Below are 18,181 nucleotides of genomic sequence, written 5' to 3'. Positions count from 1 at the left end.
TAAATTGTCTCTGATAACAGAGGCGCTGTTATAATCATCTTTGTTTCTAAATATATTTTTTATGAAAGTGTTGGTTCTTCAAAGTTAAACTTGTGTCCCAGATGATTTAATCAGGCATATAAAGGGTCAGCTGTACCCTGAGGACCCCTGTCTCACTTCCTGGTTTATAAAAGGTGAGAATGCTGCTCAAACTCTGGTAAACTTTATGTTTTTAGACAAATTCATTCAGAATATTTCTATCAGATGTGTCTCGACCGTAACATGTCAACTCTGTCGTCCTTCAAAATCAAAGATCAATAAGAATTATGGTTTAAAATATTTTGATTGGATCGGTGTCTTCAGTTTGCTTTACTTTTTTTTTAGTTTTATAAGCAGTATTGTATGTATAAAATACTTCTGTTAAAGATGTTAGTTTGTTAGTTTGTCAGATAAACATCAGTTTAACTTTGAGTTCAACAAGTTTAACTCGTCCTGCAGCAGAAACAGTTTAGTCATAATTTCATATGAAATAAAAAAAAAAAACAGTATATAACAATAAGTGACTGGAAATGAAGATAAATCTTTCATGTTGTTTGTATATTTTTATATTCTTGTTTTTTATGTCACAACACAGAACATATTATTTAAATGCTCAAGAAACAAAAACAGTGACATAATTAACAAAGTGAAACATCTGAATTCTTTCATGATGCATTTCTTACTTCTTACTAATCAGTTATTTTAGCTCAGCTGTCACAGTCCAGAATCGGAGCTGGATGTTATGTCACAGGTACAGGTGATGCGCTGCAGAGACCACTCCCCACATTTCCCATCATGCCTGCTGGCCAGGGCAGTTAATTCATTTACTTACTTGTTGTTATTTTTGTGCTGTTTACACTTCGATCTGTCACATTAATTAAAACCAGCTGTACGTCATTATTTCGGGCTTTTAGAACTTCCTGTTTGGTCTTAAACGGACCGTCGTCACTCAGAGCTGCGACCCCACCAGGGTCCCGACCCTCAGATTGAGAACCACCGCTCTGGTGTTGGTGTTTACTGGCTGGTCATTGGTCAGAGTCTCTCTTGTATGACATCATGACAGCCATGTTGACCATCAGCAGGTGGTGCGTTCAGGTGTCTTTCAGGTGTGTTTGAAACTGCATGTTCATCCTGTTTATAGTTAATTGAGCGTCACGTCAGTCTGCAGTGTCCTGAACCTCCTGTATCTACAGAAATCAATAATCAATAATCATGGTTCAGGTCCTTCTAATACACCTCAGTACTGCTGTCCCTCTCTCTCTCTCTGTCACACACACACAGAGCTCTGTGTGTGTGTGTGTGTGTGTGTGTGTGTGTGTGTGTGTGTGTGTGTGTGTGTGTGTGTGACAGCTAACAGTCATGTTGTTGTCAATCCAGCCGTTAACGTTCACCGTCACCCATCATGCAGCGCGGTCTCATCCACACACCGAAGAACTCGGAGCAGAAGCACCCTGTCTGTCTGTCTGTCTGTCTGTCTGTCTGTCTGCCTGTCTGTCTGCTTTTATGTCGGTGTGTTACCTGCCTCTCTCCCGGCGGCGGTTTGTTCGGCTGTTAACGTTAAATTCGCTCCGACACCAGCTGCTGTTTGTCTCTCCGGACGCCATTTTAGAATCTCCTCCTCCTGCCCCTCCCCCTCTCCCTCTCCCTCTCCCTCCCCTCCTCCTCCTCCCCCTCCTCCTCCTCCCCTCCCCTCCCCTTCCCTTCCCTTCCCGCCTTCACCGAACTGCTCCACAAGATGGCGACAGAGCGCGGGAAAACATCACGAGCCAAATATAAGAACACAGTGCTCTTAAGGCACAAAATAACATAAATAACTACATTAATAATAATAAAAAATAACCAAATAAATTACAGAAGTTATCAAGTAAATGTTGTGGAGTAAAATCAATATGATTAAAAAAATATTTCGTACCTATACACCTATTTTTCACCCGTTTGTATTTGGACATACATTATAGTTACATATTCATGTTCACTTGCCTTCGCTCAGCTTTAAAATAATACATCCGTGGAAAAAAATACATGTAGAAATAGAGACATGTATAAATAAATAAATAAATGTAGAAATGTATTAATACATTTCGAAATATATGAATAAAAATATGGGGAGAAAAAAATAAATGCATAAATGAATGAATGTAAAATACAGAAATTTCCCTTTTCATTACCACAATGTATTTATATTTTATTTATTCATGTATTTAAGTACTTATTTCTGCATTTATTTATTGATTTATTTATGGTTGTCGTCATAATACAGAAATAGACAAATAAAAACAAGGACAACAAAGCTGAATAAATTATGTTAAAGATCAGACTTGACTGTTCTGGACACAAGTATGTGAAAATAAACATGTTTTAAAATATGTAAAAAGCAGAAATGACTAACAACATTTAAAAACTCGAGTCAAGTCTTCTGTTGGTTTGAACATCACAGTCAGAGCAAAGGAATAAATATTGATGGATACATGTGGAGAGGATGATTGTTTAAACTAAACTGGTTGTAAACAGGTTGTGTGGAGTCAAAACTATAGTTAACCCTCCTCTTCCTCCTCCTCCTCCTCCTCAGATCCTTGCCTCTACATCCCTCGCTTTGCTCACATGTTGGAGTTTGGGGTGAAGACTCATGAGGTTTCCATGACAGCTCTTCGTCTTGTTCAGAGGATGAAGAGGGACTGGATGCACACAGGACGCCGACCCTCTGGACTCTGTGGAGCAGGTACAACATGGCCACTGTTACCATGGCAACATAATCAACATCACCAACCACATATTGACCTTTCTGTCCTCCTCGGCAGCTCTCCTGGTTGCAGCTCGGATGCACAAGTTTCGTCGTACAGTGAAGGATGTGATCAGTGTGGTGAAGGTCTGCCAGACCACTCTGAGGAAGAGGTGAGGACTCTGCCACGTCACAGTAGACTACAGTAGATCTCCACCAGTGGACTGCAGTAGATCCTGGTGGATTAAAGTAGACTACAGTAGATCCTGGTGGATTAAAGTAGACTACAGTGGATCCTGGTGGATTAAAGTAGACTACAGTGGACTGCAGTAGATCCCGGTGGATTAAAGTAGACTACAGTGGACTACAGTAGATCCTGGTGGATTAAAGTAGACTACAGTGGACTACAGTAGATCCTGGTGGATTAAAGTAGACTACAGTGGATCCTGGTGGATTAAAGTAGACTACAGTGGACTGCAGTGGATTCTGGTGGATTAAAGTAGACTACAGTGGACTGCAGTAGATCCTGGTGGATTAAAGTAGACTACAGTGGACTGCAGTAGATCCCGGTGGATTAAAATAGACTACAGTGGATCCTGGTGGATTAAAGTAGACTACAGTAGATCCTGGTGGATTAAAGTAGACTACAGTAGATCTCCACCAGTGGACTGCAGTAGATCCTGGTGGATTAAAGTACACTACAGTAGATCCTGGTGGATTAAAGTAGACTACAGTAGATCCTGGTGGATTAAAGTAGACTACAGTAGATCTCCACCAGTGGACTACAGTAGATCCTGGTGGATTAAAGTAGACTACAGTGGACTGCAGTAGATCCTGGTGGATTAAAGTAGACTACAGTGGACTGCAGTAGATCCTGGTGGATTTAAAGTAGACTACAGTAGATCCCGGTGGATTAAAGTAGACTACAGTGGACTGCAGTACATCATGTTGATTGCAGCAAATCACAGAATTGTAGTTGTCAAAGATCACATTGTAGTGCTGTTGATCCTGGTGAGACCCGTTAGATCTCAGTGGGTTGAAGTGGATCCAGTGGATTGCAGTAGATCATAGTAGATTGCAGTAGATGGTAGTAGATCGTAGTAGATTGCAGTAGATCGTAGTAGATTGCAGTAGATGGTAGTAGATTGCAGTAGATCGTAGTAGATTGCAGTAGATGGTAGTAGATTGCAGTAGATCGTAGTAGATTGCAGTAGATCGCAGTAGATCGTAGTAGGTGTATTAGATTACAGCGGATTACAATCGATCACAGCGTTCTCTCTGAATCCTTTCAGATTAACAGAGTTTGAAGACACACCCACCAGTCAGCTGACCATTGATGAGTTCATGCGAGTAGATCTGGAGCAGGAATGTGATCCGCCCTCCTTCACTGCTGCTCAGCACAAAGCCAAGATGCAGCAGGTAGAAACCCGTCTGACTGATGACAGTTAGCCAATCATCACTGACCAAACTAATCACCTGGACTGTCCTCTTCTTCTACAGCTGGAACAGGAGCTGGCCAAGAAGCTGGATGATGTTGAAGGTCAGTTCATAACCCTGCCCTTCTCTTCAGGACCCTTCAGGTTTAGAACACTTCTGAGGGAACTGAAGGGTCATTTAGGGGAGTTGTTAAGGGCACTATGAAGGACACTCATTGCTCAGGTGATTGTAAAGAACTCACACCATTTGTCTTGTCCTGCCAGGAGAGATCAGCTGCTACAAAGACGAGATTGAGACGGAGCTGGAGAGAAGTCGACCCAAACTGAGAGGGATCTATGCCGCCTACGCCAAAGAAATCGGTCTGTATCGATTCCAATCAGCTGATCTGATCACCTGCACAGACACCTTTAACAGCTCCTAAATTCTTCGTTTCCAGACCCTGAGAATACTGAGGTTTTGTCTTTGACCTCTGAGCCAGAGGAGGTGGAGGTGGAAGATGACGAGCTCCGAGCCGCTGCCCAACACTTGACTCAGGACTTCCTGTGTCAGGTGATCCAGGAGGAGGAGGGGCGGGACAAGAAGACAGATGACAGTGAGCAGGAGGCGGGGCCAGATAAGGAGGGGGTGGGGCCACAGCGCCAAGTTGCCCCTTTAACTGCCATCCTGGGAAAGCTGCCCAGCGCCGCCAGCCTGGGCCTCCAGCAGACGTTTGACGAGTCAGAGCCGGTTGAGAAAGGAGACGGTAAGAACAGGAGCACCTGTGTGACATCATCGTGGACTCAGACAGGTGGTGTACTGTTTATTCTGATGATGTTTTTGATGTTTTTCAGACGAGCAGTCGGAGGGTGGAGAGCTGGACCTGGACGGTATCGATGATCAGGAGATTGATAAGGTCAGTTTATCGATCAGTTATGGTGATATTGATCAACTCTATTCCACAAAAACAAACATAGAAAATTCATATCTGTTCAAACACACAACCTGAATCTGATTTTTACATCTGTGGCTGGTTTTATTGTGAAAGGGTGTGTGTACTGGATGTGGTTGATTTTACTGTGAAAGGCTCCTCTCTGTGCTGCAGTACATCCTGAATGAGAAGGAAGTTGAGGTGAAGACAGAGCTGTGGATGAAACAGAACGAAGAATACCTGAAGGAGCAGAAAGGTCAGCGACGCTCTTCATCACCATCATCATCATCGTTTTATTGAACACGTTAAACACAGACACACATCCATGTTGCAGGATAATTAAATTATCTTTAACTAATATTATCTGATTTAGGCCAATCTTATTGATTTATCCTCAACTGATTGTGTTGATTGATTAATTGTTGATTGTTTGTGTTTACAGAGAAAGAAGAGAGGATAAAGAAAGAGAAAGAACAGGGGACGTATAAAGAGAAGGTGGGTGTGTTTGTGAATAATTTGAATTTTATAAAGTTTTGAGTTTAAATAGAAATTGAAGTAAAATTCAGTGCTATTTTAAATAAAGTAAGTAAACTAAAAGATAAACTCAATTATCATAAAATAATCATAAATAATAATGAAACAGTTTGATGTAGATATTGTCGTATGTACATAATCTGTGGTGTAAATAAAGTTTGAATTGATGGTGTGTCCAGCCGAAGAAGTCAAAGAAGAAGAAGGAGCAGGTTGAGGCGTCGACGGCAGGCGAGGCGATCGAGAGGATGTTGGAGAAGAAGAAGATCTCCAGTAAGATCAACTACGACGTCCTCAGAGACCTGAACAGCAGAGGGACAGGAAGTGGGGGGGGCAGCAGTCCCAGCAGAGCGTCCTCTGACACCCCTGACACCAACGCCGCCACGCGCAAACGACTCAACCGCCGCAACCGCCGCAAGAAGTCCAGCGACCCCAACAGAGACTTCGCTAACGCTAGCATCATGGGGAAGAGGTGCCATCTATAATCTATACTCAATCGCCTATATATGATCAATAGTCTATAATCTGAATAGAATCTGTATACAATGTAAGATCTATAATCTATATCTAATATATAATTAACAGTCAATACATAATCTATAATCTATACATGAACAGATGTTAATCAGGAATTAAATAATCCAGCAGCCAATAAATTTCACAGTCGTCAATCCAGCCGTTAAAAAAACGTTTGCCGTCACGCAGCACGGTCTCACAGATCACAGTATTGATTATTATTGATCACACGCATTGATCCTGTCAATCACAGTCACAGTGTAACATCACATGATCACTTCAATCAAAGTTTATTGATAAGGCAGCTGAGAGTAAAGTCAAAACAAAAGACAACAAATTAATATTAACTGATTGTTTTCATGTTTTATTGTGAATCAATAGTAAAGAACATTATTGTTTCTTGATTAAGATTTTAAATTTTAGTTATTTTCTTTCATTCCTGAACAGAAAAATGAGTTTTATTGTTTGAATGTTTGATTCATTTCAACTTTGAGTCTAAAAAGATGAATCCAGTTTGAAATTCATCATTTCTGTCCACATTAAAACACTTCATGATGCTGGATGATCTCTGAGACAAACAGGAAAAGACATAACGTGTCTCTCAGTGTGGACGAGTCTGCTTTGAGTCCACTGCAGAGACCGGTTCTTACAAAATACACCGAGGAACAGGCAGGAACCGAAAGTTAACTGAAGATTTTAAGAACTAGAGACAGAAGGAAGACCAGAGCTGATCTTCAGACGGAGACAAATGTTTCTAGATCAGAGTGTGAGAACGTCTCCAGAACGACCAGAAGAAGACGACTGATGGAACGAGGTTTAAAGAGGAGACGAGCTGCTGAAGACATTATTGAGGCCTGCAAACATCCAGAACCTCCTCAGATTCACCAGGGAGCTCAAACACTGGACTGTTGATGACTGGAAGAAGGTCCTCTGGACGGACAAGTCCAGGTTTGACCTCTTCAGTCAGCATCGTCGTCTTGATGTCCACAGAAAAGCTGCAGAACGTTCTGATGCCACATGCAGCCACAGTGAAACACGGTGGAGGTTCCATCATGGTGTGAGGTTCCATCATGGTGTGAGGTTCCATTTGTGGAAACGTCGTGGACAAATTAGTGAAAATCAACGACATCATGAACAAGAACGTCAAACACAACATCTCAGTGCATCATGGGATTCCTTCTGGACTGAATCTGATTGGTCGAGGGTTCATAAACCAACAAGACAATGAACCAAAGCAAACTTCAGATCTGTGCAGAGACGATTTGACCGAGACAAAGACTCTGGAGTTCTGGACCTGATGGACCGGACGAGTCAAAGTCCAGATCTGAATCCTGTTGAACTAATTTTGGTTTCAGTAGATTCAAAGATTGATCACAGAAAAGTTTCATCTGAAGTCTGAACAGATAGAAACTTTCTGACCTCAACAACAAAAGAGACAAACACATAAAAACAATGTCAGCAGGATGCAAACTGTTAAAGATCAAAGAGGACGAAGAAAAGACTGTTTACCTGTTTCAGTTTGTTATTTGACAAATAAACAACAAAAACATTTTTAGTTTTAAACACGTTTTTGAAAGATTTCTAAAATATTTATGTTTTCTCATTTTTATGACAGGTGGTCTAATAAATTTGTTAAATACTGTAAATATTATATTTATTGATCAGATCAAAGACAACAAAGACCAAACATACAGACTGAAAGTAATTATACTTCATATATAATATTTACACAGATGAGTTCTCACAGAGAAACGGAGAACGTGAAGAACCTGTCTGAGATTTTCTACCTTTGTATTAATAAAGGGATATTATTGATCTTAAATACGTCAAACATACTTGGAACCTGCTAATAACACGTCATGTGACTCAATCCCACGTTGTTTTGGTTTGGAAGCTGCCTCTGATTGGTCGTTTATTTGTCTGATCGGTCATTTTTACCTCTGATTGGTTGTTTAGGTTCCTCCACAGTTTACACTGACATCATTGATTATTGATTGTCTGTAGTTGAATCACAGTGACAGTTTTTCTTTATTTATAGTAAACAATAACACGTCTGCTCAAACAAAACAAAAACATTTTTTATAAATTATACTTTTATGAATCAACTAATCAATTGATTATGAAAATAATTATTAGCTTTCTGTTCCAGAGTTCGCCTCCTGATATCCTCCACATCAAAGAAGAAGAAAACAAACGTACAGGTGAGTCACTCCACCCGACTCCTCCCGACTCCACACGACTCCTCCCGACTCCACCCGCCTCCTCCCGCCTCCTCCCGACTCCACACGACTCCACCCGCCTCCTCCCGATTCCACCCGACTCCTCCCGACTCCACACGACTCCTCCCGACTCCACCCGCCTCCTCCCGCCTCCTCCCGACTCCACACGACTCCACCCGCCTCCTCCCGACTCCACACGACTCCTCCCGACTCCACACGACTCCTCCCGACTCCACACGACTCCTCCCGACTCCACCCGCCTCCTCCCGCCTCCTCCCGACTCCACACGACTCCACCCGCCTCCTCCCGACTCCACCCGACTCCTCCCGACTCCTCCCGACTCCACCCGACTCCTCATGACTCCACCCGACTCCTCCCGACTCCACACGACTCCTCCCGCCTCCTCCCGACTCCTCCCATCTGCACCTGACTCCTCATGACTCCACCCGACTCCTCCCATCTGCACCTGACTCCTCATGACTCCACCCGACTCCTCCCGACTCCACACGACTCCTCCCGACTCCACACGACTCCTCCCGACTCCACCCGCCTCCTCCCGCCTCCTCCCGACTCCACACGACTCCACCCGCCTCCTCCCGACTCCACACGACTCCTCCCGACTCCACCCGACTCCTCCCGACTCCACACGACTCCTCCCGACTCCACACGACTCCTCCCGACTCCACCCGCCTCCTCCCGCCTCCTCCCGACTCCACACGACTCCACCCGCCTCCTCCCGACTCCACCCGACTCCTCCCGACTCCTCCCGACTCCACCCGACTCCTCATGACTCCACCCGACTCCTCCCGACTCCACACGACTCCTCCCGCCTCCTCCCGACTCCACACGACTCCACCCGACTCCACACGACTCCTCCCGACTCCACACGACTCCTCCCGCCTCCTCCCGCCTCCTCCCGCCTCCACCCGCCTCCTCCCGACTCCACCCGACTCCTCCCGACTCCACCCGACTCCTCCCATCTGCACCTGACTCCTCATGACTCCACCCGCCTCCTCCCGACTCCACACGACTCCACCCGCCTCCTCCCGACTCCACACGACTCCTCACGACTCCACACGACTCCACACGACTCCTCCCGACTCCACCCGCCTCCTCCCGACTCCACACGACTCCTCCCGACTCCACCCGCCTCCTCCCGACTCCACACGACTCCACCCGCCTCCTCCCGACTCCACACGACTCCTCCCGACTCCACCCGACTCCACACGCCTCCTCCCGACTCCTCCCGCCTCCTCCCGACTCCACCTGCCTCCTCCCGCCTCCTCCCGACTCCACCCGCCTCCTCCCGACTCCACCCGCCTCCTCCCGACTCCACCCGCCTCCTCCCGACTCCACCCGCCTCCTCCCGCCTCCTCCCGACTCCACACGACTCCTCCCGACTCCACACGACTCCACACGACTCCACACGACTCCACACGACTCCTCCCGACTCCACCCGCCTCCTCCCGCCTCCTCCCGACTCCACACGACTCCTCCCGACTCCACACGACTCCACACGACTCCACACGACTCCACACGACTCCACCCGCCTCCTCCCGCCTCCTCCCGACTCCACACGACTCCTCCCGACTCCACACGCCTCCACACGACTCCACACGACTCCACACGACTCCTCCCGACTCCACCCGCCTCCTCCCGCCTCCTCCCGACTCCACACGACTCCTCCCGACTCCACACGACTCCACACGACTCCACACGACTCCACACGACTCCTCCCGACTCCACCCGCCTCCTCCCGCCTCCTCCCGACTCCTCCCGACTCCTCCCGACTCCACACGACTCCACACGACTCCACCCGCCTCCTCCCGACTCCACACGACTCCACACGACTCCTCCCGACTCCACACGACTCCTCCCGACTCCACACGCCTCCTCCCGACTCCTCCCGCCTCCTCCCGACTCCACACTTCGCCTCCCGACTCCACACGACTCCTCCCGACTCCACCTGACTCCACCCGACTCCACACGACTCCACCCGACTCCACACGACTCCTCCCGCCTCCACCTGACTCCACCCGATTCCTCCCGACTCCACCCGACTCCACACGACTCCTCCCGACTCCACCCGCCTCCTCCCGACTCCACACGACTCCTCCCGACTCCACACGACTCCTCCCGACTCCACCCGCCTCCTCCCGACTCCACCCGACTCCACACGCCTCCACACGACTCCTCCCGCCTCCTCCCGACTCCACCTGACTCCACCCGCCTCCTCCCGACTCCACACGACTCCACACGACTCCGCCCGACTCCACACGACTCCACACGACTCCGCCCGACTCCACACGACTCCACCCGCCTCCTCCCGACTCCACACGACTCCACCCGCCTCCTCCCGACTCCACACGACTCCACACGACTCCGCCCGACTCCACCCGCCTCTGCCCGACAATATTCTTACGTTAAACTTGATGTGTTTCACCTCTCAGGCAGAAAACTGTGTCACCATGACAACAGATACAACAACAGAGGCTGCAGCTGAAGTGACCCGTGACCCTGAACCATCCAGCTCGACCCCTGCTGCTCCACCCACTGTGGAGGAGGAGGAGGAGGAGGAAGAGGAAGTGGAGGAGGAGTGTGTCAGCGCTCTGCAGCTTGTAGGAGGTCAGTCCATGCTTTTATTCTGAAAATCCAGCATGAAAATAGACTTTAATCAATAATGATAAATAATAAACTTTGATATCACACCAATAATAAAACTTTCAATAAAATAAATTTCAGTTTTATGTCTGTGTGACCGTCTCTGAAACGGACTGATTGATTGGTTGATTGATTGTGTTTCAGATTATGGCTGTGAGGACGAGGAGGTTTTCTGACCTTTGACCTCCAGTGAATAAATCAACTCGCCGTCCGTCAGACTGAGGCAGCTCCACTGAGACCGATCGATGCTGCAAAGATCAATAACCAATATCAGTGATCAATCAAAGTGAAATTATCATTGATTAAAAAAAGCATCACTGCACTTTTGATTTTGATGCTTTTTTATTTTAACAGAATTTTATTTAATTATTTTTTATTGAATTAGTTTTTAATTCCTTCTTTAATTGATCACTGATCACTTTAATAGATCTTATATCAGCAGGTCTCTCATTGTTTATATTGTAAATCTGCTGTAGCTTTTAGATGTTTGTGTATTTTTATATGAATCTGTTGTCTGAATGTAAAATATCACTGAAACTCAATCGGCTGTTTTACTGTTTTTCTTCTTGTGTATTTGGGATGTAAATTAATGTGTGTACTTTTCTATTTTACAGTGTACTTTGTGTATTTTACAGTGTACTTTGTGTATTTTACAGTGTACTTTGTGTATTTTACGGTGTACTTTTACTGATTAATAAAATAAAAATAATACTGAATTGAAATAAAGACATTCCTGAGAGAATAAAGAAACTGATGTCCTTTATTTTTTCAACACAAACACAGTTCACAGTTTAACATAAAAAACAATGAAAACATTTATTATATTATTATATATATTTATTTACATTCTTTACGGTTTCTACCAGATTTTACACATTAACTTGTTCTCTCCAGCGTGTCGGATGAGATTCAGGACCCTGTCAGACGCGGTTCAGGGACTCAGTCAGCCTGTCAAACAGGAAATCTGGCATGTTGACGAGGTTCAGGTCTTCAGTATCCAAAAGTCTGTTTGATGGCCTGGAAGTAGAAGCGTCTCCACCCCTCTCGGGTGGAGTCCTCCTCCCCCACAGGCACTCCTCCGCACTCCATCCTCAGCTCCGTCTCTTCTCCTCTATCCTCCAGCTCCAGACGAATGGTGGCGTAGTGCTCTGAGGGACAGACAAAGGTCAGACAGTCCCTGAACGCATCATCAGATACACAGAGATCACACAGTCCCTGAACGTACCGCTGGGCCACGTCCTAAATCTCCACCTCATCTCGATCCTCTGGTCTGGGACCTGCAGGGAGGAGCAGCAATCTGGTTACCATGGAGACAATACAACTCACCACTCGTCGGCTGGGCAGCTGTGACCTCACCAGCTGTGTGAACTTTCCGCTGACGCTCCCATCCAACAACTGGAACCACCCGCCACACCGAGCATCCACCATTGCCGCCGAGCGAGTAAACACCTGCACAAACTGAAGACAGAGAGAGAGAGTACCTGAAATACTGCAGTATCCCTACAACACTGAATATATATATACATCTTTATTGTCATTGTAACGTGTACAATGAAATTAAAATGCCAAACCAGTCGGTGCTTCATTCAAAGTCATTTAAAACTATAAAAGAGCATAAAAAAATATCTAAAATAAATAAGATATTAAAAAAACAAATCATACATTCTATCATCTGTCGACTGTATGATCCTTTATTGCGTCAGCAGCTTGAATCATGTTTTGTCTTTATTCAGTGTGGTTGTTGCTGCGGGGTAGAAGTTGTCTCTGGATCTATTTGTCCCTGTTCTGACTGATCTGTACCGTCTGTCTCATGGCAACAGGCCAAACAGGAAGTGACCAGGATGTGAAGTGTCCTTTATAATGTTCTTGGCTTTCTTGAGACAGCAGGAACTGTGCAGGTCTTCCAGAGTGAGGAGAGGACAGACGATGATCTTCTGGAGAGCTTTCCTCTGACCAGCTGGTGTACCACACACCTGCACAGAACGTCAGTATGTTCTCTGTGGAGAACCGATAAAACGACACCAGCAGTCTCTGGCTGATGTTGTTTTCCTGAGCAACCTTAGAAAGTGCCGTCTCTGCTGGACCTTTATCAGAAGCTCAAAGTGGTTCATGTTCCAGGTGAAGTTCTCCTCAGTGTGGACTCTCACCCATCACACCATCTTTGAGGTGTTGAGGAGCAGGTTGTTCTGCTGAGGGTCATAGATGTGTGGTGAACCACTCTAACCCTCTGGGTGCAACCAGACAGGAAGCTGTTTATCCACATGCAGGTGGAGTGTGGAAGTCCCAGGTCCCCCAGTTTGTCCACCAGTTTGTCCCCCAGTTTGTGGGGGAGGATGGTGTTAAATGCGAAGCTGTAGTCAACAAAGAGCAGCCGCACATAGATCCCCTGCTGCTCCAGGTGAGACAGTGCAGCATGGAGGGCTGAGGCTACGGCGTCCTCTGTAGATCTGTTCTGATAATTAAGTATTACAATAATACTACAATACTACAGTACTACAGTACAACTACACTTCTACTACAACACTACAGTACTACTACAATACTGCAGTAGTACAGTATTGCTACAGCACTAATACCACAGAGCACAGGTCCAGGTTTTGACTGGAGCCGGTCTTGGATCTGGTCCCAGTCCTGGACCTGGTCCCAGACTTTGTCCTGGTGCTGGACCTGTTCCTGACCCCACTCCTGGTCCCATACCTCCTGGTCGGTGAAGGTCCTGTAAACCTCGTCAGGTGAGGTTCTGAAGGACTCCGTCAGGTCAAAGCTGCAGGTTGAGATACGGACACCTGCAGGGCAAGAGGCGGGGCTGGATGAACCCTGGGGGCCAGGGCTTATCTGTAGGAGAAGAGGTCAGAGGTCAGGTCATAGGTCACCTGAGTCTAGATCAGAAGCCGTGTGTCTGGAGGCCTACCTGAGTTTTACTGCTCTGGACCTTCTGGATCTGGGTCTTCTTGGTGTTGGGTTGTGGTGGCGGCAGCGGTCCGTTGGTGGTGGGGAGGATCATCCCCTGACTGAACTCTGTGAGGTCACAAGTCAATAAGGTTACTATATCATCAGCACTGATTGGTTGGTCCTGCTGTACTCTGGGTAACAGACCTGATCTGAGCTGGTGGACATAGTCTCCCAGAACCCTCCTGACCTCCTGGACACCCTTCTTCTTCATCAGGCCCAAGAGCGGTGTGCTGGGCTGGTCCTTACACAGAGACACAGAGATCTGGACAGGAGCCATCAAAAAGATCATCAGTGCACTGATCGATCAATACAGTCATCAATACTGTGATCATCAACAGTCATCAATATTCTGTCTGTATGAAAGTGTGGAGACTCTGAGGTTCAGAGCGTCCTAACTCGCCAGTGTGAGGTCACATGAGTCACCAGGTGGGTTCAGTTACTGTATACATGTAATCAGTAATCTATTCCAAGTATCACAATACTAAAGAAATGTAACTTGATTACTTTCTGTTCCCTCTGGATTGTCTTTAACATTAACAGTTGCGATTAATCAGTTAACTGATCATCAACTTAATCAACTTCTTTGATCATCGATTGATCATTTTGAGTCATTTTCAAATTTAAAAACAACATACATCAGGCTGAACAGTTTCTTGTAATTATTATTTTCATATTGATAATCATTTTTACATTAATTTAGAAAAATGGTTCATAAAGTATCAGAAAATATTGATCAGTATTGATCCAAGTCCAAGACGACGTCCTCAAAATTCAGTTTACTGTCAGAGAGAAAAGAAAACAGAATATATCAACATTTAAGAAACTGAAACCAGAGAAGTTTAACTTTTTTAAAATGACTCAGACTGATGCCACAAGACGCCTCATCTACTTGAGTTGACTGTGAGAGGAGAGGATGGAGGAGATGGAGGAGAGGATGGAGGAGATGGAGGAGAGGAACCAGGAGCAGGTGGAGGACCAGGTTCATGCCAGTGGAGCTGGGCTGGAAGGCCTGCAGAACTCTGGACATCAAGCAGGAGAAGAGCCAACAACAACAACATGAAGGTGGCAGAGTGAGCATCACTGTGGACAGCTGGCTGAAATCTATGGCAACCATCGCAGCTGAGCAACCTGGGACAGAGACAAATCATCAAACAAAGAAAATCCAGCGTCTCACGGAAGAACTCAAGTCTGTCAGACAGTACAAGAAGGCAGGAGATGTCAAGAAGGCTGGTCTCCTCCTCAGGAAGGAGCTCCTGACCCTGTGGACAACTGAGAGCCAGAGGAGCGTTCCTGACCAACACCTTCAAGCTCACTAACGAGCTCTCTGGTCAGAGGAGGACCGGCCGCTTGACCTACTCTAGAGGCGCCATCAATGACACCATAAGAGACCAACCACTTGGTCCATGTAACGCACTGATAACACCATCGGAACCAACAGCAGACTTCAATCTGAAGGCCTTTACACATGATCAGCGGTAAAACGCTTCACGCTGGCTGTCCCATTATTTTCCTATGGAGAAAGCGGCGAACTAGTGGCACCGCTACCCTCGGCGTGGCGCACCGCTTGGATCTGCCGCTCACCGCTGCGCCCAAAGTTCAAATTATTTGAACTTTGACCTCGTTTGCCGCTGACCTTTCAAAGCGCAACCAATGAGATAACAGCTGAATGTGACGTAGCCAGAAGCGACAGATACGAACAGAGAGGGAGAGGAAATGGAAGAAAAACTCTTTCTGTGTGTTTCTGAGTTCCTCGAACTGTAAAACATTAAAATCAAACCACGATCTCGACAGGAAGAGGATGACTTGGTGAAATGTCAGCAGTCAGATCGAGCTACCAGGCTTGTGATTGGGCAGAGTTTACGAGCTACAATGCTAACGTTAGCTTAGCTGTGTGTTTGTTGTTCCAGACAGACACAGTGAGGATCAGTGCTTCACAGATAGAAACTGTCCTTCAGTCATGTTGTTACACAGAACTGTGGTTAGTTTCTGCAGAAGAGGAGTCTGCTTTTTCCTCCTCGTCCTTTTTCAAGTAGTGTTTGGTGTTGCCTAGCAACAGTGAATAGCTCGCACTTGTTGATGACGTATACCTGAGCTCCTCCGTCCGCTCGGTGCCTCTACGCCCTACCTGGCGGTGAGCGAAGAGCAAATTTCTTGTCATGTGAAGGCCCCTTGAAGGAGTCCTGCCTGAGTGAAGTGGAGGAGGGCGAGATCTAACTCAACATTAGGCTCGAGTGAAATCTCCAGAACTACTCCATCAGGTTTGGAGGGTCTTGAAGGTGATCTGAAAGAGAAGGAAGATCACCCAATCATGGAGATATGCTGAAGGGGTAAACATACTGAATGAGGAAAGATCCAAGAACACTGATCGTTCTCACATAATCTCCTTTCTCAGCATGAAGAGCAAGATATTCAGCTTTCTTCAGCTCATCCAGGAGGCAAAAGAGAGCAAAGGGGATGTGAGCTGCGGCTAGAACTCACCGACAGCTAATGATCAATACCACACAAACTCGTCGAGGTTGCATGAGAGACACCACGTACCCCAGAAGGTCAAAGACCTCATACTGGACTACTACAGCAAGTTCAGCTCGACTGTCTCCTCTGGCCAACTGACCTCAGACTAATTATCGGTTGCACCATGTCAGTGACCCTCTTCACACGACAATGAATATTCTGGTCAAGTCAGCAGAAACGCTGCCGGGCTCCTCTCAGCAAGTCTGGAATGAGGCAGCCACCCATCAGAGCTGACCTGGCTGAGAGTGGTGCACAAGTCTGGGTTCCCAGGAGGATTCAAAGCCTGGTCTACCAGCACGGGACCCTCCCAGGAACCCTCTGACACGAGCTCATCTATGACGTTCCTATGACTGCAGTGGAAGTCTTTGAGCAGAGAGCTGCCTGAGTGGCACTGGATGGGAAGATGAACAAGCTCAGGCTCCCGTTCAGCAAAGTGTCCAGAACAAGGATCATTGTGAGGACGGGGAGGAAGTGGAAGGCGGTCGAGACGGTCAGGCAGGCAGAGGCTGGGCTGAAATTCTGAACCTTTCTTGGAAGGGTGGCAGACCTTTATAATAGGAACCAAAAAGGGTTCTCCTATGGGGACAAGCTGAAAAACCCTTACTGGTTCTAGTTAGACCATTTATTTATAAGATTGTGAAATCATGTGACCTCACAGAGGTGAAACAGCTGAACTTCCTGAGAGTCAGAGCATTCCGATCAAACATCTTCCAGAACCTCAAACAGTCCAGCACCTGATGACTGAGAACCTTCGCAGACATGATTATCAATAGTCAATACAGCGATTAGTACAGTGATCAACACAAGTATCAGTACAGCTGTCAGTGTGATCAGACTCACATCGAGGTCGTCCATGTCATTCTCATCGGACAGGTTCGACACGTCAAGACTTCCTCTGTACTTCAGTCCGCTGCTAGATGTTCCTGCAGACAGTTGACACCACAGAAGCACTTGTTGATGCAATTCCCTTATCAAATTTTATATTACCATAGCAACCAACACTACGTTTATTACCTCTCTCAGGTAAACAACTTTGTAACTGATGTTTTTTAAATCATAGTTACATTCTGAAACAACAACATGCTAAAAATACACTACTGTTAGCTACTGTTTGCTAACACGTTAGCTACAGCTCACTAACACTACTGTTAGCTACTGTTTGCTAACAGTACCATTAGCTACTGTTTGCTAACACGTTAGCTACAGCTCACTAACACTACTGTTAGCTACAGTTTGCTAACATTTCCGTTAGCTGCTGTTCCCTAACACTAATGCCACTGTGTGCTAACACTATAATTAGCTACTGTTAGCTTACACTACCATTAGCTGCTGTAAAAGAACACTACTGCTAACTACTGTTAGATATCACTACATTGGTTACTATTAGCTAACACTACAGTTAGCTACTGTTTGCTAATATTACTGCAAACTACTGTTTGCTAACGCTAACTGTTAGCTAGTCAGTCAGTTAGCTCCTCCTGCAGGTGTAAAAGGTGAGGTTCAGACCATTTTTGACTAAAAACATTTCGTACCCGTCTATTTTCTAACCCTAGTTACAACGGTTACCACACAGTTAAGACAGGATCTGTAGTATGATGACATCATTCAACTCTGAGAGGAAACTTGATGTAAATATGACTGACATCATAAGTGACATCATCACTGACCCAGCCAACCAGCTCTCAGTTGCCACTCATAGAAGAAGATGAG

General features: G+C 46.2%; 2 protein-coding genes across 2 annotated transcripts in view; one reads left to right on the top strand and one right to left on the bottom strand.

Moving 5' to 3' along the window:
- Positions 1–11,758, top strand: part of brf1b (BRF1 general transcription factor IIIB subunit b) — a 36,364-nt gene extending 24,606 nt beyond the window's left edge. Inside the window, exons 7-19 of the mRNA XM_084714292.1 lie at positions 2,588–2,737; positions 2,817–2,910; positions 4,030–4,156; positions 4,238–4,277; positions 4,438–4,533; positions 4,611–4,916; positions 5,005–5,066; positions 5,256–5,337; positions 5,524–5,576; positions 5,795–6,084; positions 8,278–8,329; positions 10,798–10,972; positions 11,153–11,758. Of these exons, the coding sequence (XP_084570418.1) occupies positions 2,588–2,737; positions 2,817–2,910; positions 4,030–4,156; positions 4,238–4,277; positions 4,438–4,533; positions 4,611–4,916; positions 5,005–5,066; positions 5,256–5,337; positions 5,524–5,576; positions 5,795–6,084; positions 8,278–8,329; positions 10,798–10,972; positions 11,153–11,184 (1,559 nt within the window). The 3' untranslated portion in view covers positions 11,185–11,758. The remainder of the gene's footprint in view (positions 1–2,587; positions 2,738–2,816; positions 2,911–4,029; positions 4,157–4,237; positions 4,278–4,437; positions 4,534–4,610; positions 4,917–5,004; positions 5,067–5,255; positions 5,338–5,523; positions 5,577–5,794; positions 6,085–8,277; positions 8,330–10,797; positions 10,973–11,152) is intronic.
- LOC146304068 (activator of 90 kDa heat shock protein ATPase homolog 1-like) lies at positions 11,751–18,175 on the bottom strand. Its single transcript, XM_084714294.1, has 8 exons — positions 18,139–18,175; positions 17,312–17,394; positions 14,105–14,222; positions 13,920–14,026; positions 13,706–13,843; positions 12,365–12,466; positions 12,234–12,285; positions 11,751–12,156 (listed from the first exon to the last, which is right to left on the bottom strand). The coding sequence occupies exons 2-8, from the start codon at positions 17,324–17,326 to the stop codon at positions 11,999–12,001; spliced, it is 690 nt and encodes a 229-aa protein (XP_084570420.1). The 5' UTR covers positions 17,327–17,394; positions 18,139–18,175; the 3' UTR covers positions 11,751–11,998.
- Between the last annotated feature and the right edge of the window lie 6 nt (positions 18,176–18,181).

Source organism: Lutjanus erythropterus, unplaced genomic scaffold, assembly GCF_056507025.1.
Source record: "Lutjanus erythropterus isolate fLutEry1 unplaced genomic scaffold, fLutEry1.hap2 Scaffold_176, whole genome shotgun sequence".
Classification (NCBI taxonomy): Eukaryota; Metazoa; Chordata; class Actinopteri; order Lutjaniformes; family Lutjanidae; genus Lutjanus; species Lutjanus erythropterus.
Note: the sequence above shows the minus strand (reverse complement) of the source record. Positions and strands in the feature narration are given on the sequence as shown.

What these genes read in the sequence shown, in the direction of transcription:
- LOC146304068 (XM_084714294.1), bottom strand. An exon ending in GCGGAAAGTTCACACAGCTG is followed by an intron (nt 12,286 to 12,364) that starts GTGAGGTCACAG and finishes TCCTCCCTGCAG; the next exon opens with GTCCCAGACCAGAGGATCGA. An exon ending in ATTTAGGACGTGGCCCAGCG is followed by an intron (nt 12,157 to 12,233) that starts GTACGTTCAGGG and finishes TCTGTCCCTCAG; the next exon opens with AGCACTACGCCACCATTCGT.